The sequence below is a fragment of the Uranotaenia lowii genome, chromosome 1 (assembly GCF_029784155.1).
Source record: "Uranotaenia lowii strain MFRU-FL chromosome 1, ASM2978415v1, whole genome shotgun sequence".
NCBI classification, from domain to species: domain Eukaryota; kingdom Metazoa; phylum Arthropoda; class Insecta; order Diptera; family Culicidae; genus Uranotaenia; species Uranotaenia lowii.
This window is the reverse complement of record NC_073691.1, coordinates 112,790,147-112,815,109: the sequence shown is the minus strand read 5'-3', so window position 1 is coordinate 112,815,109 and position 24,963 is coordinate 112,790,147. Positions and strand designations below refer to the sequence as shown.

At 35.8% G+C, this 24,963-nt stretch overlaps 1 protein-coding gene and 2 long non-coding RNA genes across 7 annotated transcripts in view; 2 read left to right on the top strand and 1 right to left on the bottom strand.

The window, feature by feature from the left end:
• LOC129738863 (solute carrier family 23 member 2) overlaps nucleotides 1-4,320 on the top strand; it is a 59,685-nt gene extending 55,365 nt beyond the window's left edge. The window contains exon 4 of the mRNA XM_055730178.1: nucleotides 1,998-4,320. Coding sequence (XP_055586153.1) covers nucleotides 1,998-2,052 — 55 coding nt within the window. The 3' untranslated portion in view covers nucleotides 2,053-4,320. The remainder of the gene's footprint in view (nucleotides 1-1,997) is intronic.
• A 500-nt stretch (nucleotides 4,321-4,820) lies between these two features.
• LOC129738865 (uncharacterized) lies at nucleotides 4,821-23,030 on the top strand. Of its 5 annotated transcripts, XR_008735660.1 has the most exons (9): nucleotides 4,821-4,887; nucleotides 4,950-6,637; nucleotides 6,698-6,805; nucleotides 6,864-8,894; nucleotides 9,126-9,268; nucleotides 11,806-11,930; nucleotides 12,000-12,148; nucleotides 22,090-22,261; nucleotides 22,606-23,030. It is a non-coding gene; the product is annotated as an uncharacterized LOC129738865 (long non-coding RNA). The 5 variants fall into 5 exon arrangements; XR_008735659.1 differs by having other exon boundaries at nucleotides 6,698-8,894; XR_008735658.1 differs by having other exon boundaries at nucleotides 4,950-6,805.
• Nucleotides 12,913-14,521, bottom strand: LOC129738871 (uncharacterized). The gene is made up of 5 exons (XR_008735668.1): nucleotides 14,246-14,521; nucleotides 13,630-13,994; nucleotides 13,331-13,571; nucleotides 13,118-13,257; nucleotides 12,913-13,055 (listed from the first exon to the last, which is right to left on the bottom strand). It is a non-coding gene; the product is annotated as an uncharacterized LOC129738871 (long non-coding RNA).
• Nucleotides 23,031-24,963: the final 1,933 nt, after the last annotated feature.

Sequence of the window (24,963 nt, the reverse complement as noted above, 5' to 3'; positions counted from 1 at the left end):
CGATTTTTCTGTGTAGCCGTAGGTGGAACTTTTTCTTCAGACCGACCACAAGAAACAGGCGTACCTCAAGGATCAGTGCTATCACCTACACTGTTCATCTTGGTGATGAATGAGGTATTCAATTTCATACCAAGAAACGTATCGGTGCTAATCTACGCGGATGATATTTTACTGATTTGTGGGAGTAAATTTTTAGCAATCTGCAGGAAAAGACTACAACATAGTGTAAACGTGTAAACCGTGTTATATTATGGGCCGAAAGAAATGGTTTTGTGATAAACGCCAAAAAAAGTTCCCTGTTGCATACCTGCTATGGCACAAAAGGCAGGCACCGTTTTGCAAGCTTAAAGAAAATATTGGCCAACGGTTCGGAGATAAAACAAACGAGAACAGCAAAAATTTTAGGAGTACAACTAAATTCAAAAAGTAATGCCAACAATCATATTAAAATGCTTATCACAGAATGCGCAGCACGCATCCGTTTTCTTAAAATAATTACTTACATGGGTAGCAGAGAAACATTATTAAAAATAGGCTTCGCAACAGTCATATCTAAATTATTTTATGGTTGGGAGTTGTTTGAACCTGTCAATATTATGAAACTCAAAACGGTTTATAACAACATGCTCAGAACAGTATCTGGCGCTTTCTGCTCAACCCCAATAGAAGCTCTCTATGTAGAGAATGGAGTAGCCCCCTTTGAACATCGTGTTACCGAAAACTGGGCTAGGAAAGGAATATGGATTGCAGAAAGAGCAAACGCCAGTGAGAATTTTCTTTTAAATAGAGCGAATAGTCTATTATCTGAAACAATAAACGACCATATCCCACCGATCGCTCGTCTCCGAACTGAAACAGTAAAATACTGGAACGCAAAACCACCCACTATTGATTGGTCAATCAAACACCAATTCAAAACAGGTGGAAACAAAAGATCTGCAGTTACTTTGTTCGCTAACTTAAAAGATACTAAATACAAATACAGGAGAGAAGTATACACCGACGGCTCACTGGCAAGTGGAAAAATAGGTTTTGGCATCTACACTCCAGCAGAAGAAAACATTTCTAAAAGCCTGCCGGAAAAACTATCAATTTTTTCGGCAGAAGCTGTAGCTATCGATTTAGCTATTGATCTAGCAAATACTCCCACCGTTTTGTACACCGACTCAGCCAGCGTGTTAACAGCCTTGGAATCCGGAATCAAACACCCGATTATTCAAAACATACTACACAGCAAAAATCTGAAGAACGTTACGATGGTCTGGATTCCAAGTCACGTGGGTATTTCCGGAAATGAAGAAGCGGATCGATTTGCCAACTTGGGCAGAAATGGAGAGAGACACACAACAAAAATACCTAAAGCGGACGCGCTAAAATGGTTAAAAAAAGAACTGAAGCTGCAGCATGATCGAACCTGGCGCAACCAGCAGAATATAAAACTGAAAGAAGTTAAACTGACAACGGAGAAATGGAACGACGTGAAAAACAAGAGAGAGCAGAAGGTCCTTACCCGGCTAAGGAACGGCCACACTTGGATAACCCACAAACATCTGATGGAGGGAACAGAATCACCAATATGCGAAGCATGTGGCACTGAGCTGACGGTGAAACATATAATTTTAGAATGCAGAAAATTCGACGAGCAAAGACAAAATTTACCCGAAGGCAACCTCGCAGAAAAACTGAAGAACAACCGCAAAAAGGAAAAACTAGTGATCAGTTTCATAAAACAGTGTGATCTTTTCAATTTAATTTAAAACTTTTGTTGAGGGTGAAAACAACAGGTTAATCCCTCGTTAAATAAAGCATACAAAAAAAAATTTACTCATGTAAACGTTACTTAAAAATTTTGCAAAAAATCATGGATGAGTTTTAGACCAAGACGAAGCTTTTTAGACCCCAGGGTTTGAGAAATTCCAAAATGACCCCAAATCGACTCAGTCTAATGTTGCACATCACTTAAATCTCGCTAATATTATAATGTTCACTCATTTCAGATTCAAATGGACTAGATTCGTGCCATTCTTACCAACTTACAAGATGAATCTTTGAGCTTTACTTTGACGGGGTTTTATCATCAAAATTACTGTTTATCTTCTATTATATAAAATTGACGTGTAACGGTGTTAGTCGCACTCCTCCTCCGAAATGTCCCAACAGATACTAATGAAATTATTTTTAAAGTATTCTGAAGGCATGAGAATCGGTTCTTATAAAATAAAAAAGCACAAAGTTACATCAATTGTCTGTAATAATTAAATTTGTAATTATTTGAATAAAATAAAAATCATCCCGAATACGAAAATAACAGTTCCTGTTGTAGTTATAAAAAGGTTACAAACAGTGTAAAAAACCCAATTTAATACACTTGACAGTGGATTGCATCCTCTTTTACAGCCTATAAATCATATTTGGATACATATGACACAAAATAATAAACAAATGATAGATTTATAAACTCTAAATTATGATTGAACAATTTCGAACGCAGTAAAGCCAAAATCAATTTCAGAAATTAAGATTCAACATTGTATATAGGATAAAAGTATTTTGAAATAATCATAACTTTCATGTGAGTAAGTGTAAGTTTTCATGGAGATTTTTGAATGACTTGATTCTGGAATATCTTGAATGATCCCGGATGAGGAATCTTTTTTTTTTTAAATTATATTCTTAATTTTTAACCAATTAAGAATATAATTAAAAAAAAAGACGTGTTTTTTGGAGCTAAAAATTTTATATTATCAAAATTTCAACGAAGCAATGTAAATTTAAATTCGGTTGTCTATTTTTTTATCAGTAATGTCAAAAGTGTTAACGTGATAGATATATTCATCTGTAGAACGCCGTTTTATCGAACTATCTGGTGTTGTGAAAAATGTGATCATGAATGAGAGCATATAGTTTTAGAAGCTGTGATCTATGTAAGAAATGTATTTGAGCGGAACTGTTAATTGTCTGCTGTGATTTTACGTTTCTTAGTTGAGCTCTGAACAAAAGCTGTAGAATAAGTTGGGCTGGGAATTAATATCAGAGTTGTTGACTAAAGGAGCACCAAATTAAAAAGTTTGCATTATGTTATTTGTATTCACATGGAGAAAATGCAGAGGATGGATTACGATAGTTGCCTTGATTGGGAAAAACTAGAAAAATTGTAGCGTGCATCAAAATCCAGAAAATTCAGCTAAGTATCGGTTTACATATTTCATTTTTTATTCCCTCCAAAAAATTATTTGGTTGGAATAGTTCCAAGGTAAGATGAGGAGTATAAACGTATAATTATTCATTGATATAATATTCAAAATAGCTTAACTCTATTAAAGGGGATTTGTGGGAGGGTTGGATAGGTCATCAAACGAACGAAAGACTGAAATACAATGGATTGTGGGTTCAAGCCAGTCGGTATCAGGTATCAGAAAGGTATTGGCTTATAGCAGCACGTTATCCAAACAATCGGAAAAATTGTGCCTAGCCTTTTTTTAAGTAAATCATCATTTACCTGTTTCTTTATTTGAAAAAAAAAAAGATATAATATCCATGGAAGGGATTTATATTTATTTATTTTCTGAAAAATATCAACATGTTGTGTAGAATAATTAAGTAGCTCGTTTCAAAAGAAGTTCATTAAACCTTGGATTATTAAAAAAAAACTAAACCGCTTTAAGCACTTTTGTTTTTTATTGCAACAATGATACGCGATAATAAATAAAATATTTTCATTTTAGATTTGGATAAAGCAAACAATGATTTTTCATCGAGAGCTAAGATCACTTGATGTTTACCGTTAACTGTTGGACCAATTTTTATTACTTTCCAGTCAAAACGTTGATCTGGGGGTTTTGTCTCGAAAAGGTTTTGAGAAAAGACTTTACACTGTTATAAATTAATAAAATGGTGAAAAGCAAAGTGACGGGCGCCCGCTGACGTAGTACCAATCAGTACCAATTGTGGTGGCCACCCAGACTCTGCCATAAACTGTAGAACGAAATATTCACAGCGTAACAACTGTCAAATTTAGGTATAATTGGATGACCGTGAAAAATTTTTTGGCGCCAAATCACTGCGTCCCCCATATTAGCATAAATTTTATAGTTCATGCTTGTATTATACAAAACAAGATGAATCGCCCCTATATACAACACTGGCGTTCATCTTGTTCACTGCGAAAACATGGCTGACTTCGGCCATATTTCCCAGATTCAGAAAAAGCATGGCTGCAGTGATTCCAGTAACATTTTTTTTAAAGAAATATAGCAAATTTAAAAGTTGTATGAAATTTTATATTGACTCTAAATGTTAATCTTGAGTCACATTATTGAACACAGTTTACTCATTTTTTATCTCACTAAGATATAACTACGATCCTTCAATTCTGTGTATACAGACTTGTCGCCTATATAAAAATTTCAATTTTAACAATAGAATAAGAAAATTACGAAGAATGTATATATATTAATATATCAATGATAAGAATAAAATTATTAAATTAAATGAATCTATCAAAATTAACTGTGGATTATTAATTGTACTAAAACATAAATAACATCCGACCAATGTATTGGTATGAATGATAAATTTGTAAGCTTGAAATTTATCAAAAGATAAATTTTACATTTTATACAATTATTCATGGTTAGTTTAATTATTATGAAAAATGTTTGTTTCAATATAAAAAATAAATAATAGAACTCATAAATTTATAAAATAAATCAACTTCACAACAAAACTTTAAAAACTGACTTTAAAACCTATTTAAAAAGTATCAGTTTTTAGAAAGTGCAATAATGGGGATTTGCCATCACTGGATCTGAAATGCAAATCATTTCGAAAAAGAATGGCGTCCGTATAGCTCGATAGTTTGACAAAGCTCCAAAGTGGTTGGAACAGGTAAGTTTTTTTAACTATGCTGTACTTTGTTGTAAACTAATTATTTTCTTCATTGATTACAGCCTTCGTCTAGTCGTTTAAGAAGATTTTCCCCGTCCAATTTGGACTTATTCGCTCCCAGTTTAAAGGTTCCATGGCATCTTTCAGGCCATCATGTCGGTGCACTCGTTGGGGCCCGATACTGATCGCTTCAGCCGCAGTCACCTGGGTACTAGCTGGAGAGCAAGAAAGATCCCCGATCGCCACCACCTCGACAGGATCCGGCACGGCGTCCATTTTCATTACGGCCAAGTGAGAGACTTCAGAGTTCCAGAACAGAAGAAAGTGCTATTTTTTGTGTGGAATCAATGTGAATATGTGAAATACTATGTAAAGGGATAATAAGAATTCAATAAAATATTTGTAGAGAACATAAAATTTTAGCATTTTTTTTCTAAGTGAAAACATTTATGCCATATCAATTTAAAGCTCACAAATACATATGCATACACTTTCAATGCACTCACACATAAGCACATGCCTTTCACCAATACTACCAAACAATGACAGACGTCATCCAAGTGACAACTTTGAAACGGGAAAATTCATTTCTACTGTATCGGTTGGGCCATTTTCCACTAGAATAGAGCATTTCCTGAGACAGATGGTGGTAGGGTAGCTTTTTGTTTTTGTTTTGAAAAAGGTAAACACCTACTGGTCGCCATTTTGAACTTGGGAGATTAGCACTGTTCAATTATTTCTTCAAAAGAAATTATTTTTTAAAATTAACATTACATAACATCAACATTACCTTCAAAGTATTTCATGTCTACAATTATTTAGTTTAAGGTAGTTTAAAAAATTAAGTATTTTGCATAACCATTACTTTTGCATCGCCAATTTGGTTTCGTTACTATCCGACCATTGAACATGCGTAGTGTTGTTGTTATTTTTACCCTACCACCAGCTGCCGAAAATTGTAAACATGAGAAATCAGCTGTTCTGTTGACAAGTCGGGAAATACCTTATACAATGGAACGGCTAGTAGGCGGCTAGTAGGATTCCTACTAATCTTTCTAGTGGTCCTACTAATCTTTTCCGTCAAAGGGCAGCCACTCAACATCATCGACAGCTCCGGCCGCAATTTCTCACTGCACCTGCAGTGGTGTAATCAACTGTGGCATTTGGCCACTTACACGCTCATTTTTTTATAACCATATTTGGTTGAAAAATAACCATTTTTCGGGTTTTGCTGTAGAACTGTGAATATGATTATTTTTTAAGAAACGATATGGTTAAAATTTAAACCATATTCGAAGTTTCGGAGCGTAAACCAAAAAATGGTTGAAAGTTTAACCTCAATTTGTTGGGCCTATTTTGTATTCGATTATTTGAATAGTCGAAATTTTGTTTTTTTGTGGTGTTTTCTGAAAAAGTATAACAAGATGACTTATAAGTCATGAACAATCACGCGAAGAACAGAGCAGAAGAAAGAAGTTTGGAGTCGGAGGAAATCAATCATCCGGCCAAGCCACCCAGCTAGCAAATAGAGACTTGGCGAGCCGGTGCCGAGCAGCATTTCCCGGATCCGACCCGGCGAATCAACCTTTGGAACTGTTCAGGATGGATGGATGTATACCAGCAGACAAGAGCAAACAGAATTATACCGTGTGAGTGCACAGCGAACACCGAAATCCTAATTCCCGCATCCGGAGTTATGTTTTCTCAAGAGGCTAGACCAACTCTTAAGGCATCATGAAGCAATCTGCCAGTAAGTCTTTCTACTATTTTTTATCGACCGTAGAACCATGACCATTTGCTTCCTTTTCAGCTCCACTGATTTGGCGGATCCGAAACTACGTTCGTTGTATGTTTCCGGAAACATTAAAATTCAGTTTAGGGAATCATTTTTTGCCCTGTCGTTTTCCAATATCATCAAGTAAGTTAGAACAAAAAAGGATTCTTAGTTTTATTTAACACCTTATTTTGCTTTTTAGTGCTCAGTTGGATTGGAACAACAAGCACGCAAAGATGTTCAAACAGAGTTCGGTTGCACCTCGAAGAAAAATTTTCCCGCAATCAATCAATCCCGGACATGCATCTGATGATGGCAGCATCAATTGAACTCGAACACAACCTCCCAACAAATTGTACATCACAATATACAAAATAAACTATTGCGAATTACTGCGTTTTTCTTAAATATTGCAGAATTTCCATTAAATTCGTTCATCGAAACAAACGGCTCTTTCAATTGAGGTTCAATTTTAACCATTTTTCAACATCTCCATAGAAATTTTATTCGGTTGAAAAATAACCATATTCGAACTTCTCCCCTAGAAGTCATTTTATGACTGCTCATAGAGAACTCATAAAATGGCATTTCCCGGGAAAAGGTCAAAAATGGTTATTTTTGATTCCTAAATGGTTTAATAATTTCTAGCGTGTATCATCATCGGCAATTGCGACCGTACCCTGTCAGGAACGTTTGCTCAATCGGGCCGATTGCAAAACAGACATGGCGGTACTCGAATTCTAACGGTTAGAATTCGGTCGGTTATCGGCTCGATTTCCATCCGCCTGCTCGATTGCTCGAAAACAGACGATATTTATCGCAGTGCTGCATGAACAAAACGAAACACAGGCAGTTTTCAATCGCAGCAATATGGGTGCGTGTTTCGTTTTGGTGCGTGATTGTTGTGAATTGTGTTGTGTAATCGAAAAAGTCTCAAATTTCAAATACCTTGGACTTTTGATAGATGAAACCTTATCTTGGAAAAACCATATTACGTATTTAGAAAGTAAGGTCTCATCACTTTGCGGAATCCTCTGGAGAATCAAACAATTTGTACCGAGTCATATTCTATTAAGATTTTACTACGCCTTCATTCATTCTATATTTAATTATCTTATTTCTTTATGGGGACGAGCATCGATTTCTCTACTTGCACGCCTTCAAACATTGCAAAATCGTTGCTTGAAAATCATGTTTGGTCTTCCTTTACTTTTTCCAACAAACCAGCTTTATTCTAATTTATCGCATAATATTCTACCACTAAATAAAATGTGTGATCTGCAAACCCTATTATTTGTTTTTGATTGTTTACATTCAGAAACGAATAGAAATGTTAGCTTTACCATCGGAGAACGATTGCATAACACTCGTCAATCACGTCACCTTCAACGCAGTATTTCAACAACAACTCTAGGTCAATGTAGAATATCGTTTATTGGACCTACTAAATACAATACATTGCCAAACCATATAAAAATTATAAACAATCGACTTGCCTTCAAATCCAAATTAATACTCTATCTCAAAGAAACTCAAGTTTGATAACCATCATCCATTATATTAGTTTTTGTTATTTTTAATTTTTTTTGTTTTTACCTTTATCTATTTTTAAGACAGCCTTAGTTTAATTTAGTATAACCTTTTTTTAACTTTTTTTATCTAGTAAATATTTGTTTTGTAGTGAATCTCTTAAAAGGATATTTCATCCACTCAGATTCACATGTAACGTAATTATCGTATTTATTCTCGTCCATTCTCTCGCAACTAGTTTTAAAAAAATCATTGGTTCCCAGCATGAGTCGAGTTTTGTTCGCGTTTGTTATTGTTTTTGTGCTGTCGACATGCTGGGAACAGAAGCGTCCATTTCCAGGGAACTCAAATGAGTTTTTTGGTGTGGGGGAGTGTGGCGGGCAACTTAAAGGTAAATAAAAAAAAAAAAATTGGTCGCAGTTCTGTTTCTGCCGTTTCCGCTGTTTCTTTTCAGAAATGCTTTTAGCGGTATGTAGAAGAAGCCATTGTCCGGCGATAATTTAATAAAAAGCGAGGTATGTTTGATTGATTGAATTCTAAATAATCAAGTTTTATTTATATCATTTTCTAACCCTTAATTGTCCCCATAGAAAACATCGAACCATGCAAACAAAGCTTCCAAAGCAATGTCCACACTGTACAGGCTCTGGTGGAATGCTATCCCGGACATCGTATCCGGATCCGGATCCCGTCACGCTCTAAGGTGGGTGGCTTCCCTTGGATTACTTTTAATCAGTTTTCGGTGTGATCCTTCAAAAGGGAAGCAATGTCACAATTATTTACTATTTACTTATTAAAATGATCTTTTTCAAGATTGAAATTTTAATTCTTGTGGATCAATTCAAGAAACAAATTTCGAAAATGTTTGATTGATTGAGTTCTAAATAATCAAGTTTTATCGATATAATTTTCTAACCCGTTGTCGTCCTCATAGAAAACATCGATCCATCGAATTCCAAGGAAATGTCCACACGGTACGGTATCCAGATCCGGATTCCAGGCACGCTCAGAGGTGGTGGATTACTCTTGGATTACTTTTCATCAATTTTCGGTGTTATACTTAAAAAGGAAAGCAAGGTGAGTACCGTTGTCACAATTATTTTTTATTTACTTATTAAACTGATCTTTTTCAAGATTTAAATTTTAATTCTTGTGGATCCAATCTATAAACACAAAAAAAATATTGATAATTACGTGTAAATGAAAGTTGTTGCCTTTAAAAAAATTCAACAAGTAATGGAAAAAAAATCGTTTTGATTTAGCACTACCTATCAGACAGAAAACACTATCTCTTCATTTAAGTCAGCTTTCTCTTTAGAATAATTTTTTAGAGAGTAATAGAATAGTACAGACTAGAACTAATTAATTCACTTGTTACTATCGAATTGTATTTCCTTGACCCTAACTATGATTTTATATCGATGGGCTGACGTTAAATCAATAAAGCACAATTACAATATTAAATAAAAAATGATTTGATTTTACAACAAATGTCCTGTAACAAAAAGGAGCATGACATTTGTCGTAGTTTTACCGTTCAAAACAAATTACAGCGTAAAAATTACAGGTTCAATAATTATTTTCAAGTTTTCAATCCCACTTCATCAATTTCCTGTTCTGTTTATAAGTAGACGATATCAATCACGTTATTTAAGTTAGATTTATTATAAGTTTGAGCTCACTCCAAAAAATTTTCAAAATTACACGAGCCAGAAACGCTTCGAGACATAATTTTATTTGATCTATATTCAAATATGATCTAATTTTACATCTTTCCACGTCTAACTTACATGGGCGTAACAATACATCAGATCCCAAACTGAAAATAAAACTTCAATGATGTAAATTTGTGTGCCTAATATCATATTTTCTTTGACAAACCATATGCAAACCGCATTGCATGTCTGCTCCGTAGTGTTATTTTAAAAAACTTGCAACTATTTCGTGAAATGTTACGCACAAATGTTTTCAACGCTATTTTTATGGTTTTGTCGGTATATGAACATGCAAAGAACTTTGTGTTGGTTGGAAGAAATTTGAAATAATCATCGCTAGTGATAAAAATGAAAGTGTATGGTTTTGAGCAACTTTATAGCCGAACATGAGTGCAGGAGGAATTCAGAAATATAGGCGTTAAATAGGACCGTTCGCTCTGAATTCTCGATTTAGCGACCGTATGGTGTTCCGGAACAAGAACGTGTAGTATCACCTCTTTCCTTGATAATTGAGTTTCTCTTCAATTCCGAATGCATTCTTACGGACATCCATCGAGATTACTTCTTGCGTGCCATTAAAAATTGGTAGATTCGGAACAGTGACATAGCTGACGCTCGTAAGAGGAGTCTGGAGACAGTCCCACTGCTGTAACAGTTGAAACAGATGCACTGATTGCGGTATCTAATGAATTAATTTTTATTACCTGCAAGCCTGCAACAATACAGCTCGAAAGGATTTCACTGATTTCAGTACTTCATATTAATCTTTGCAATTTGATCTCATTATACCAGGGAGATGGCATCCCTATCCTTTGTCATTGAATTTGACAACCATCAAAATTACGGGCCCGCGATTTTATGGGCCCATAAGGGCTGTCCCAACGGTAGATGCAAAACACGGTTTTCGACCACGCTAAAACAATCCGGCTGGCACCGGTGGCGTAAATTGCTGTTTTAGCACAGTTATCGATTTCAAAATTCCCAACAGTTATACGCCTTTGTTCCAAATTCATGCAAATTTGGAACAGGATTTCAAAATATACGACAGACCGATTTAGTTCACGGTGAGAAAATTTTAGCCAATGATGATTATTTTCACACATGTTTGGGTAGCATTGGGTGTAATATTGTTTCTTTTTGAGAAATTATTTGAATGTTTTTTCCCGCCAAAACCGGTCAATACGTAACACAAATTGAGAAAACATGTTAACAAAAAACCGTATCAAGTATAAAAAATTTATGTCATACTATTCTTGACTTTATATTTTAATAAATAGCTTTTGGCCTCAACGAACTATAGTGAGCCCAGTCAGCGTTTCTCGAGTTCAAACGTTATATGAATAAGAAAAGGAAATTAACAGAAGCATCCTAATGAAATAAACGCAAACAACAATAAACTTGAAATTTTTTTTTAAATTTGAATATCAGTGTAATGACCGATTTTTGTCAAAAGTTGTTAACAATATTTATAATCTACACGAACAATATATCATACACGCAGAAAAAGAACGGGGGTTGGTTTCGACAAAACGTTTTGTTGTTTAATTTTATACTATCAATGCAGATTTTTCGATAGTTTTCACAAAAAAGCTGAATTCAAATAAAAGAAAAATATTGTTATTCATACACTCAGATTTTTCATTACTTTCATTTGAAATCTGGTTGGTTTCAAAACGAAATAAAGTTTGTTTTATTACCGTGTGAATTTAAAACGTAAAGTTAAAAAAGAAAAAAATAGTGCGCGGGAAAATTGTTTGTTTTTTTTTCAAATTCAAAGAGGAATGGTACTGGAGGTTTGGTCCGCATTCCTGAAGGAACCGTATACTTCGGTTACGGTAAGATGTTTGTAATTTTAACGTAAATAAAGATTTCAATTTTATATTACACATTCATTTTCAGAAAGATGAACGGCAGACGGGCCCTCAAATGTGGGATTATTGCATTCCCCATCTTTGCAGGAAGTTCCTACCATTACCACAAAGGGGTTTGTGGAATCTTTTTTCCAGAAGGCAGCAGAATTCCAGGTAAATTAAATCTAGTAGTTTTTGCTGTTCGTGAATTAAGTTAAAAAACAATTTACTTTTCGCCCCCAGGTTTGCCATCGCCGTTAATTCTCACCGGTAGAGAAGAACAAGGCGGCTGGAAGCGTACCATTGCTGGCCGGAGTCTGGCTTAAAAAGATGCGTTGGACAGCATTGGACTAGCCAGCTCGGAGATCGCACACTACCCAGCCAACATTTTGGTAGGTATATCAAAAGATATACGTACTTCTACGTCGACAATAATCATCGTATATGACGCTAAAAAAAAGCTTATACCTACCAAAAGTGGAGGCGATATACGTACATGTTCGCGTTATTTTCTGATTAACGACTTCGACAACATTAAATACGATGTTAAAACGATGATCGAAACACTTTGTTACTTTATGTAGCATTGGCAGTATCTTTAACGCTACATTAAACGAGGCGATTAATACACATTTACGATGATGGGATGATTGACAGTTTCAATCACACTTTATACGATGTGTTCTGCAACCCTTTACGACTTGAAGCGATCTGCCGATCGATTGGCGATTTATGTCACCCTTTATGCGAGGTGTGGTGCAATCTTATACGATGATCAGAGATTTGAACTTCGATTGACAATTTAAGTTTCCCTTTAAGCGAGGTGTGCTGCAGTCTTGTACGATGTTCAGAGATTTGATCATAAAATGACAACTTAAGTCGTACTCTATAGGAGGTGAGGTAAACCCTTGTACGATGTGAGACAATTTGATAATCGTTTTGCGATTTATACAACACCTAATAAGAGGTTCGTTATACTCTTGTACGATTTTAACCATAAAACCCCCTTTTTATGTAGCATGTTACGTCTCATATTTGGAATGAAATACGATTTCGAATAAAAAAAATCGGGATAAAATTTCAGTTATTTATTGAATAATTTCATGAATGCATGAATATAAATATTAGTAAAATTCTTAATAATAAAGATTGCTCACAACAAAAATGATATTTTTCTATCTCACCATACCAATTTCGGCTCAATTTTCAGCACATCGCCCAATTTCGGATATATTTGATGATAGAGGTGATCGAAAAAGAACGGAGATAAATGCCTTGACAAAATTGTGTCGGGACAATCTGAAAGATGATTTTTGATATTAAAATTATGGAACGACTTCATCATTTATTTAATTACATACCGAGTTCACCTATAGGTGATATCGCGATGGCCCCTTGAATTAGTTGACCTGTTAGGAGATGAACATTTCCTGTTTCCTTTCTGAGCTGCGGACCAGCTTCTCTAGAAATCTGCTTTTTATCTGCGGGTCTAAAATAACATCTGAATATAAACAAAAATAATATAATCAAATATTTAATATATAATCTAATATATAGAGTGTTTGGTAACTTACCATACAGATTTGTAGCTTCCATCGGCCTTGCAGACATCGCTCGAGTAAACTATTTATTTTTTGCATGCACGGCGGAATGTTTAGAGATCCTCGGTTTCATCACGGATAGTTTTTTCTGTGTTACGCATCCGGTTCTTATTCGCCAGAATCTTCTTTAGACCGTAGCGACAAATAATTTTGTATCGTCTCAGCACACCATGGGAGACGGTACGAGCTACCAATTCCAGTAACAGGCGAGATGCTACGATAAATTCATAAGATATTAGTTAAAACTTATTATAAAAAAGTTCCATTCTTACCTTGATGAGTTTTTGTTTTTCGCGAACTTGTCTCAAACTTAATGTTACCCATTGTCGAGCTGGAGGAGGCGTGGAAAGAAGCGATTGGCCTCAGTAACATTTTTCTCCGAAAAAAAAAACGATAAACCGTCGCAAATCATAAACAGGGAAACTGGCCTTCGCTGTTGTCGGAATCGTATCCAGTGCAGGAACAACCCCCGCAGGCGATGACTCGCTGAGCATTTTGCGTTCCCCTCCAGTTGCCTGACTCTTCGCGCAGCTTCTTTGGGCGGTTCAAGAGCTCAATCAACCTGCTCCAATCCAGCTGCTTATTGTGTTGGAGCATTCCCTGTTTTTTTTTCTGCCGGACGATAGTAACGGGAAACCTGCTAGTAGGAAGAGAAAATTTAAATATTTTCAAAATAAATAAAATCGCAAAAACTTAAGCCTAGTCCACACTCGGCAACTTGAACTGCGATTCCGGTTGCTGAGACTTGTTTATGTTTACATCTTGGTTGCTGAAGGTCTCCCATATCTGTCGGGAGACTTGAGACGAGACAGCATCAAATGTAAACAAAAACAAAGTCTGAGCAACCGAAATCGCAGTCCGAGTTGCCTAGTGTGGACTAGGCTTTACTCCGCAGCAATTTATCCCCTTGTTATCCGCCGATTGCTGTTCTGTTTGTTTTTCTGTTTATATGTTTGTTTGAGACAGTACGTACACTGATCGAAATCGAACAGTTAAATTATGAGAGGAAGCCATGCACTAATCAGAAACACTTAAGTAATGATTTTTTTTGGTTCATTTCAAAATCAGTATACTCGCATACGACTCCAAGAGGGGATTTTTGCGATGATGGTTGTACGAAAAATCACTACATTCGTTACATGATTAAGTGGCATTCAATTTCCATTTTATACGATGATAGTTAACAGTATTTAAAGTGACCTGATGACCGACGCTTTTGTGTTACTTTTTACGAATCTCTTTGTACTCAATAACGATTTTAATTCATAAGTTGTTTATGTATGGATAAGATGCTTCTTAAGAAATATTTTGCGATTGTTGTAAGATTTCATTTCGCATCGGTCGTACTCAATACGACTTCATCCAACATATCGTAATAAAATCCTAATTTATTCGATTTTAACATCTTCCACGATGAATATACGATATGGTCGAATGTTATGTACACTCATTTACGATTCTGATTTCAGTTGCATCCATATACGAGTTGGACGATGATTTCTTTTACGATTTCATGTTGGCTGGGTAGCCATTCCACTGCGCAGAACGGTTCTCTCCTGAAGCAGGCAATATGAGTGAGCTCATCTTTTTCATGCATGTACCTAGCAGTTCCAAGAAGAATAAATGCAAAACGACGAAATAAATAAAATTACAAAGTGTTAATTTCGATGTTTTTCATAAATTCCAAAAATCCCTTAAACTATTAAAATGAACTTGAAACCAAAATTTTCTGCTTTCATTTTAATTGCTTTTAAATCATCTATTTCGAACCTTGAAACTGTTGTTATTTTGAACTGGGTATTTATTCTCTTGATCCCAAAATGCATTATTCGTTTTACCCAAAAAAATATTTATTTCGATAGAAATTTTGATTAATTTTTAAAAAGGGTGTATTTCATTTCCAATCAAACGATAAGTTTAAATTAAATCGATATTTTCAGTCAAAGTTATCGAAAATATATTTGTGCATTTTCCCAACCAAAATTTTTATTATTTTCGACCGAAATCTTATTGTTTTTAAAATATATTTTTCTGCGTGTATTTCACGGCGGCAGGAATTATGTTCGTCAAGTTATGTCGTGAGACGGAATACTATGTAAATAAAAAATAAATAAATAAATAATTTCACGGCTTTAATATAAAAACCGTGAAACCTGACACGATTCTAAAAAAAAATTTCTTTCAATTTCTGAATAAAAAAGCTGACTGCTACATTACAAACTACTGATAATCATGAAAACTTTACTTAAGTATTCTTAAAAGGAGCATGTTTGCCAATCTGTTTAGTTTGCCCAAACAAAAGCACAAATATGCTTAATGAATTTTTACCTATAATCAAGAACTGGTAAACTAAAGTTATATTTGGAATCAGCTCCTCAAAATGAGTCAATTTTTAAACGAAAAATGTTTTTTTTTGTTTGAATTAACCTTTTTTTCTCGCTGCATATAGTCATTTTGGTTTTTTAAGCTTCGTTCAATCATAGATAAAAATCGGTTTCAACTGGTTTCTGCCAACTGGTAGTTGTTCAATGAGCCAATGTTTTGGTCGGAACTAGTCAGGTTGTTGTCAATGAAGCAAGTTGAAGCTAATCAAAATAGTCAAAACCGATCCAGCTCGACGGGGGGTTTCGTTACGGCCTGGAAGAAATCGGTCGAAGTCAATTGGAAAAAATAAAGGCATTCAATCGTCAATCCATATCAACTTGTTTCGAACAAACTTCATCAAAAAGACTTTAAGTTAATGAAATCCTGATAGAATAATGACGATGTAAAACTCAAAACTTAGCAATTTTTCAATTAAGATGAGTTTTTTCTTCTCAATTATTGAGTGTCTGCAAGAAAAGTGTACCCGTTTTAAATTTGCTATCACACCGGTGGGGAGCGCGTGTTTTAGCCGATTCCAAAATTTAAAATTTTGCTAAAACTGGTATACCTAAAACCAATATTTAGACCTGAACCGTTGCAGGTGCTCTAAGGGCTGTCCCAACGGTAGGTGCAAAACACGGTTTTCGACCACGCTAAAACATTTCGGCTGGCACCGGTGGCGTAAATTGCTGTTTTAGCACAGTTATCGATTTCAAAATTCCCAACAGTTATACGCCTTTGTTCCAAATTCAAGCAAATTTGGAACAGGATTTCAAAATATTCGACAGACCGATTTAGACGTTTGGGGCTCACGCTGAGAAAATTTTAGCCAATGATGATTATTTTCACACATGTTTGGGTAGCATTGGGTGTAATAATTGTTTCTTTTTGAGAAGTTATTTGAATGTTTTTTCTCGCCAAAACCGGTCAATACGTAACACAAATTGAGAAAACATGTTAACAAAAACCATGTATCATTTATAAATAATTTATGTAAAACTATTCTTGACTTCATATTTCAATAAATAGCTTTTGGCCTCAACGAATTAGTGAGCCCAGTCAGCGTTTCTCGAGTTCAAACGTTATATGAACTTTCATTTTCAATAACAGAAACATTCTAATGAAATTAATGCAAAACAACAATAAACTTTAAAAAAAAATTAAAAAATTTGAATATCCGTGTAATGACCGGTTTTTGTACAAAGTTGTTAACAATATTTATAATCCATCATATTTCACAATTTTAATATAAAAACCATGAAATATGATATATTGTTCGATAACATTGACTAAACTGACATGATTCTTAGAAAAAATTCCTTTCAATTTCTGGCTAAAAGCCGTCTGCTACATTACAAACTACTGATAATTAGTGATAATCATGAAAATTCTACTTAAGAATACATAAAAGGAGCATGTTTGTCAATCTGTTTAGTTTGCCCAGCCAAAAGCACAAATATGTTTAATGAATTTTTACCTATAAACAAGAACTGGTAAACTAAATTAATATTTGGAATCAACACCCCAAAATGAGTCAATTTTTAAAAGAAAAAGGTTTTTTTTTGTTTCAATTAAGCTTTTTTTCTCGCTGCGTATAGGCATTTTGGCTTTTTAAGCTTCGTTCAATCATAGATAAAAATCGGTTTCAACTGGTTTCTGCCAACTGGTAGTTGTTCAATGAGCCAAAGTTTTGGTCGAAACTAGTCAGGTCGTTGTCAATGAAGCAAGCTGAAACTACCCGCAGGCCCTTTTAAAACCTTGATCGAACGATTTCGCGCGTAGGGCTGCGTTCAATGCCATAAATTTGGATCTTTAACTCTAAACGTGCATCAGTCTAGTCAGCTGATTGCACCGATTGCACACATACATGAGCATAAAACACAAAACAACTTTGTACAACAGATGTTTGATCATTTCAACGACTTTTCATTCGTGAGTATTGGTGATCTTAGCAGGCCTGAAAAATTCACTTGGATTCCTACGGCCATTTTGTACACAGCCTTTTAGAAAGCAGCTTCATGTTGGAGGTAATTTATAAGTTATTGCTGTTAAAAAGTGATAAATAATATTTAATATTCTTTAATCTCTATTTCAGCATCGAAAAAAGGTCAACGACAAACGCATGCAGGCGCAGGATCAGGCTCGAGAAGTGATGGTGGTGGAGACTTTGGCGAAGAATTTCTCTCTGTCCATCTGGTCCGGACGACTACGAGGAGCTAATAAGCGGCAACAGTTTCCTCTAGGATACGTTTCACCTCAAGCATCATGAAAAAAACCGGAGATTATCGAACGGAAGCGACATGGAGCTCGCAGCCATCAGTCACTCCTCGCAAGTTGTGTGTTGGGATTTTTTTTCATAGTGAATTGTGAATGAAAATAATATAAATAAGAACTGTGAACTAATTGTGTAACAAAAAGATGATGAGTAAAATAATTGAATAAAACGAAAGCTTTTCAAAACAATTTTTTTTTTTAAATTATTCAATGCAACTATATTGAAAGAGCACGCATACACTAACGCACTCACACATAAGCACGCCAAAATCACACCAATACAATCAAGCTTCGACAAATGTCAGCAAGAGCTGTCATTCTGAACCGGGAAAACTGTTTCAAGTAGAATCGGTTGGGCCATTAAATGCTTGAATTCAATGGGAGGAATGCTTGAAGAATGCTTGGAATCCAAGCATTCTTTCAAGCATTCCAAGCATTCATTTTGTTAAGCGGGTATAGTCAAAATAGACAAAGCTCGACATGGGGGTTCGTTACGGCCTGGAAGAAATCGGTCGAAGTCAATTGGAAAAAGAAAGGTATTCAATCGTCAATCCATTTCTACTTGTTTCGAACAAACTTTATTAAAAAGACTTTAAGTTAATGAAATCCTGGTACAATTAAGACGGTGTAAAACTCAAAACTTAGCAATTTTTCACTTAAAATGAGTTTTTTCTTTTCAATTATTGAGTGTCTGCAATAAAAGTGTACCCGTTTTAAATTTGCCATCACACCGGTGGGGAGCGCGTGTTTTAGCCGATTCCAAAATTTAAAATTTTGCTAAAACTGGTATACCTAAAACCAATATTTAGACCTGAACCGTTGCAGGTGCTCTAACAAACCTGACATTTTGCTGTCAATAAGGACCCGAACTAAATGTCAAATGCTAGAGAAGTATGGTTGATAGCACACTAACACATAAATCATTCTGATTTCTCATTGGTTGAAATTTTGACTTTTGAGACTTCGTACTGCTTTGAGAAGAAAATACCATAAACGTCTCTCCCGATGGATAGAAAAAAAGAAAAAGATTCTTGTTCGAAAGAAGAACTAGATTGCCACATCCCTGCATTATAAGGCATTTCCCGACTTGTCAACCGAACAGCTGATTTCTCATGTTTACAATTTTCGGCATCTGGTGGTAGGGTAAAAATAACAACAACACTACGCATGTTCAATGGCCGAATAGTAACGAAACCAAATTGGAGGTGCAATAGTAATGGTTATGCAAAATTCTTAATTTTTTAAACTAGCTAAAATTTAAAAATTGTAGACATGACATACTTTGAAGGTAATGTTGATGTTATGTAATGTTAATTTGAAAAAAATATATCTTTTGAAGAAATAATTTAACAGTGGTAATCTCCCAAGTTCAAAATGGCGACCAGTAGTTGTTTACATTTTTCAAAACAAAAACAGAATGCTACCCTACCACCATCTGTCTCAGGAAATGCTCTATACCGGTATTGTTGGCACCGCTGGCACCCTTGGATCGAGCAGCGACGCCGCCGAACCAGTGAGCGCGGCGAAGTTTTGCCGCATCTGTCAAAGTGACAGAATCGACGGTTGATAGGTGACAACGTTTTTTCACTAGTCGAAGAAATCCAACAGAAAATTGTTGCTCCGAAGCGCTAATATAAAATTAGTAAATTTGTCGCGAATAAGTGAGGTTTTCGTGTGAGGATTAGTTAGAATTTCACTACTGTATCGCGAGCCTAGCAGAAGGCTAACTGTGCCACATTTTTCGGGCAAAAAGCTGGGGAAGAAACCCTTACTCGTGGTTTTATAGATCCGGATCGATCTAAACCGCGAGCCTAGTAGAAGGCCAATTGAGCCAAGATTGTTCGGCCAAGTCCGAGGAAGAAAACCATTTATTGTAAGTTGTACAATCTCTCAAAACTTTCCGCTAACTAATAAATTAAATCTTTTTAGTTTGAGCTACTTTTAATGCTCTGCTACAACTGCTACAATCAACGTTGCTTCAAAAGCGGTTTTTTATTTCCTCGTCCGAACAAAACTCAAAAATAAATGAGTTCGGCTAGAAGCCTGGAGCAGATTGAGGTTATGGATCAAAACCTCCAGCAGCAGTCTAACGCCGAGAACACCGCATATGATTGTGCTCTGTGTGAGGAGCCGAATCATGCCGACCACCATATGGTCCAATGTGACACCTGTCCGCGCTGGTTTCATTACTCCTGCGCCGGTGTTACGGATGAAATTGTCAACGAACCATGGAGTTGCCCTACTTGTTCAACCGAAACAGTTGTCGAAAATGCGTGTGGCGGTTCTCAGGAGGACATTTCCGCCTTGCAGTTTCTGGATCCCGGTGCCCGAAAGGATGCACGCTGGAAACAAAATGAAGAGCAGTAGAAAGCTGCCGACGAGCAGCACGAACGTGATTTGATGATGATGAGAGAGATGCAGCGTCGGAATTTCCAGCGACAGCTGCAGCGCGAGGAGCAAAAGCGCTTGGCACAGCTCGAGTTGGAACGTGAAATGCTGGAGATGAGGCGGAAAGCTGATAAGGAGTATCAGATCAAGAGGAGCCAACTGTGGAGTACCTACGGGCTCAATCAACAATCACTCAACTATCCCGATGCAAATGACATTCCGCAGCATTTTGTTGGCGGCGCGGAACAAAGAAAAGTTACATTTGATTCGAACGTGTATCCGGTGTATTCTACTCCGCTATCCGGAAGCTATTCCCCTCAAGTATCGACGACACCGTTGCGCAATCCCGGGGTGTATCCAGCCAGAGTTATTCCAAGCAACTCGAATGCACCGATCGTTCCTCATCCTTTGCCTTCTCACCAGTCGCCGCCTCTGCAAGTTCCGAACCAAATAGATGGGCGCAATCTTTCGAACGTTCCAGTGAATCCACCGGTGAGGCACAATCCGCTGCCAAATCGCGGTCTGCCTTTAGTACCAGAGGAACCAGTGAATCTAAATTCTCCCAACCAACTCCCACATTCGGCCATGTATCGCCTACATCTAGAGGGCCCAGTGGGTCCATGCGATCCGCCCAATCCGCCTCCCCATTCGGATGCACAATGGCCGCAAATTGCTTTGCCACCAGTAGCGGAGTTGACCAGGGCACAGATCGCTGCTCGAAAAGGACCGTTCAGCAAATTGTAACCATCAAGATGTTTTTTTTTGTGAATTAGGCTCCAGTAATGGAATTGTTACTTTGAAAAGGTATTTGCCAACCGGAAATATTAACAATTTCATATACTATCGTAGGGTTATGGCAACATGATACAAAAATATTTTGTTCTAATTGACAGGCAATTCACGATGATCAATTAATTGCTTTGGAAATGTTATATATAACAAACTTCAGACTTTTCTCAAGTTCATTATATGCGGCATGCTTCTCTGATATTGATATTTCGTCACAAAAACGAAAGCGATTTTTGATACAGTCAAAATTGGTTCTCGGTACTATAGTTTGTTTTTTGAGAACCAATTGATTAAGCATTTTTTTTGAAGAAATAAAAATATCAATTAGCATTGCAAAATGCAAAAGTATGCTTAACTGTTAACTGTACAGTTAGATTGAAATAGTTTGTTAACATTTCCTAGAAATGTTACATTTCCTAGAAATGTTCCAAACCGTGTATTCTAGAATAAGCTGTTAAAAAAATAAAAGAAAATCAAACAAAACAAATGTATCAATCTATAAATTTTGTCCCCGAAAGCTCATACCACCAAAAATGTATACGACGCAACATTAGTTCTTATATGATCTAATTTTATGTTTAAAAAGATGCTTTACTTTTGTGCATCACATTTGATTTAAGTTTACACCATCGATAATATAAAATTATGTCAAATACGTCATATAATTTATGTCTGAGAAATTATGCTCTTCAAGCGTTTCTGTTTTTCGCTGTATAACTTTAGGTCAAAAGTGATGCTTCAATTTTGTGCATCCAATTTGACATAAATTTACACCAAAAAATTAATAGTGTGATAGGCTTCTTATTATATATTGATAGATGATATGAACTAACATCCTATTTTGCTTTTCCTTTTTTCTCTTGTCTTTTTGTATTTCTTTTCATGTTGCCTTCTGATGATGGCGAATTCGCGTCAAGTTTTTAAAACTCGAACAACCTTCAAGCCATCTCTTCACAACATTGTACCCCGAAGATGGATTTCGCATGATGTGGTTGTCATCCCAAGGATTTAATCAACACCTGAAAATGGACGAATTGCTTAACCAGAAGAAGCTTGCGCCAGACATCGCAATGTCTTGTAGCAGAAGAGGTAACAAAAAATAAATTAGAAGAAAAAAACGGAAAAATAAAAAACAACCCGAATAGCAAGAACCATGGTAATACAATATTTTTCGTGTGAATTTGAATGTTACCAAAGACTTCACGGTTAAAACAACGTCTTGAAATAAATATTAATGGATTTTACATATTCCCAATTCTTCGTGTAGGATCTTTTTTTTGACGCCCACCTCAAGTATTTTTTCTCATTCAGTCGAAAGCAGTTTGCACTTAAATGTTTTGATATTTTCGTATGGTTTTTGAATCGGTGCGGTGTGGTTAAATTTCTAATCCTAGTTAAAAACATTTTTTTAAAACATTTCTTTACAATTTCAGCGTCACAATGCATGAGACCGAGCGGCACGGGTGCAGTAGCCAGGGCCGAAGCCCTTCGCCAAGACACGGAAGTGCGGCAACATGCAGCCTAAAGGACCAATTAAAAAGAATGACTTGTCCTGTAGCACCTTGTGGGAGACTAGCGCTTCTCAGTTCCTGGTTAATGAAATGCTGATAAATTCCCGCAGTGAGGATTCACCTTTAAGTTACGATCCGCGATGGAGCCGAGAACATAATTAATTGATCAAGTGATACAGATATTTATAAGTGATTTTATAATTGTGAGTGTTTGATATTTTTAAGTGATTTCTATGTTAATAAATGATTCACAATAACTATGTATTGCGGCAATTCAAAAAGTCGTTTTTATTTCATGATCGCAAAACATTATTAATGTAAATAAATAACATTGACTTTCATCTTCATTAACACATTGAAAATTCAATGTAAAACAATGAATTCCATCGTTTTGTTGAGAAAAACTGGAAGCTATAATGACCATCAACTTTATAGTTTTGTGTTTCAAAATGTATGGGAAAAAGTAGATTTTTTCATTGTTAAGTTGCTTAACAACTCCCTTTTTTCATGGTAATTTTGGCCAAAACCATGAATACCATGGTCGAAAACAATGAGTTTGACAGTGAATTCATGGTTTCATGAACCGTGATATTCATGGTGACAACCATAAAATCCACGGTAGAGTGAAAATGAAATTCATGGTTTTTTCATAATGTTTTTCTATTCGGGAAATGAAATAAAAGTCTCTAGCTTTTTGTAAACAAACCGAAAAACCTAAATGAATGGCAACCATGCTAATCGGTCCAGAAACAGCTCAAAAAACCGTTAGGTTTCGATCCGAAATCGATTCTTTTTTTTCGGGTGGACGCTTGGCAATCGGCCCGGAAACGGTTCGAAAAATCATTCGGTTTCGGTCGGAAATCGGGCCGTTTTTTTCGGATGGACGCTATGGCAATCGGCCCAGAAACGGTTCGAAAAACCGTTCGGTTTCGGCCCGAAATCGGTCCTTTATTTCGGAGGGACGATGGCAATCGGCCCAGAAACGGTTCGAAAACCGTTCAGATATGGTTGGAAAACGGTCTGCTTGTTTTGACATTTGATCTGCTCGAACTGGTTGAAAAAACTTATCGTCGCCCGAAAAATGCGGTTGAAAAACATAATTTTTACGTGGATTTTTTATTGAGTTAGAAAATTGCTTTTTGCTAAATTCCTAATAACTGATTGTTTTTAAATTTTGTTTTGTTGACCTAAAATAAAGTAGCATTCATTACAAGTTGCAACAAGTCATTTTTTAGCATATCTTTACAACTATATTTGCAAAAATGCTTTCCGAAATTCGAATGTTTTTCAGAAATACTGCTAAATTTCCAAAAAAAACTGTTTCATTTTCGCACGATTTTCTACTAAATTCGGCCCGATTTCTTATACGATTTCGGACCGATCGAGCAGGTGTACGGACAAAAATCGGGCCGATTTCGGGCGATTTTTCCTGTCTGGGTATTTATCGACCAAGATAGGTAGAGAAGAAGGTAAAACATTGCGCTTAACCTCAATCGACAGAGCCGTGTAAACGCAGGGTCAAAAATAGTTATGGAATTTCGAACGATATGTATGGGATTTGAAACAAAATTACAATTTATGGGAAATTGCAAGGTCTTATTGTTCAAATAAGTATACAGTCGCATTCTTTGAAATAACATGTGTTGAAATTAGTAAAAGTTATGCTCTAATGCTTTCAATATTCTGACTACGAGACAGTTTTTTTTGGAAATTTAGCAGTATTTCTGAAAAACATTCGAATTTCGGAAAGCATTTTTGCAAATATAGTTGTAAAGATATGCTAAAAAATGACTTGTTGCAACTTGTAATGAATGCTACTTTATTTTAGGTCCAACAAAACAAAATTTAAAAACAATCAGTTATTAGGAATTTAGCAAAAAGCAATTTTCTAACTCAATAAAAAATCCACGTAAAAATTATGTTTTTCAACCGCATAAGCGCTTAATGAATTGTAAATACATTGGTTAACATTTTTATATTTTTTGCAGAATTTTAAAATTAGTAGTTTTTCCAGAAAACCAATAGTTTAAAAAAAATCCATACATTTTTGTGGAATCTCTATAACTATTTTTTGGTTGGCCTACTAATACATATGCAAGCAACGGAGTAGCATACCTAAAGAATCTAGCTATCCTGCTTATCGACTGCATCGGCGTTCGCTGAATCAACTGTGGCATTTGGACACTTCCCAACAGGGATGCCAGGTGTTTAGGATGAAAAATCTGGGCAATTTTTAAAAAAAGTCTGTGTGTGTGTGCATACGGAAAATCACAAAATTGG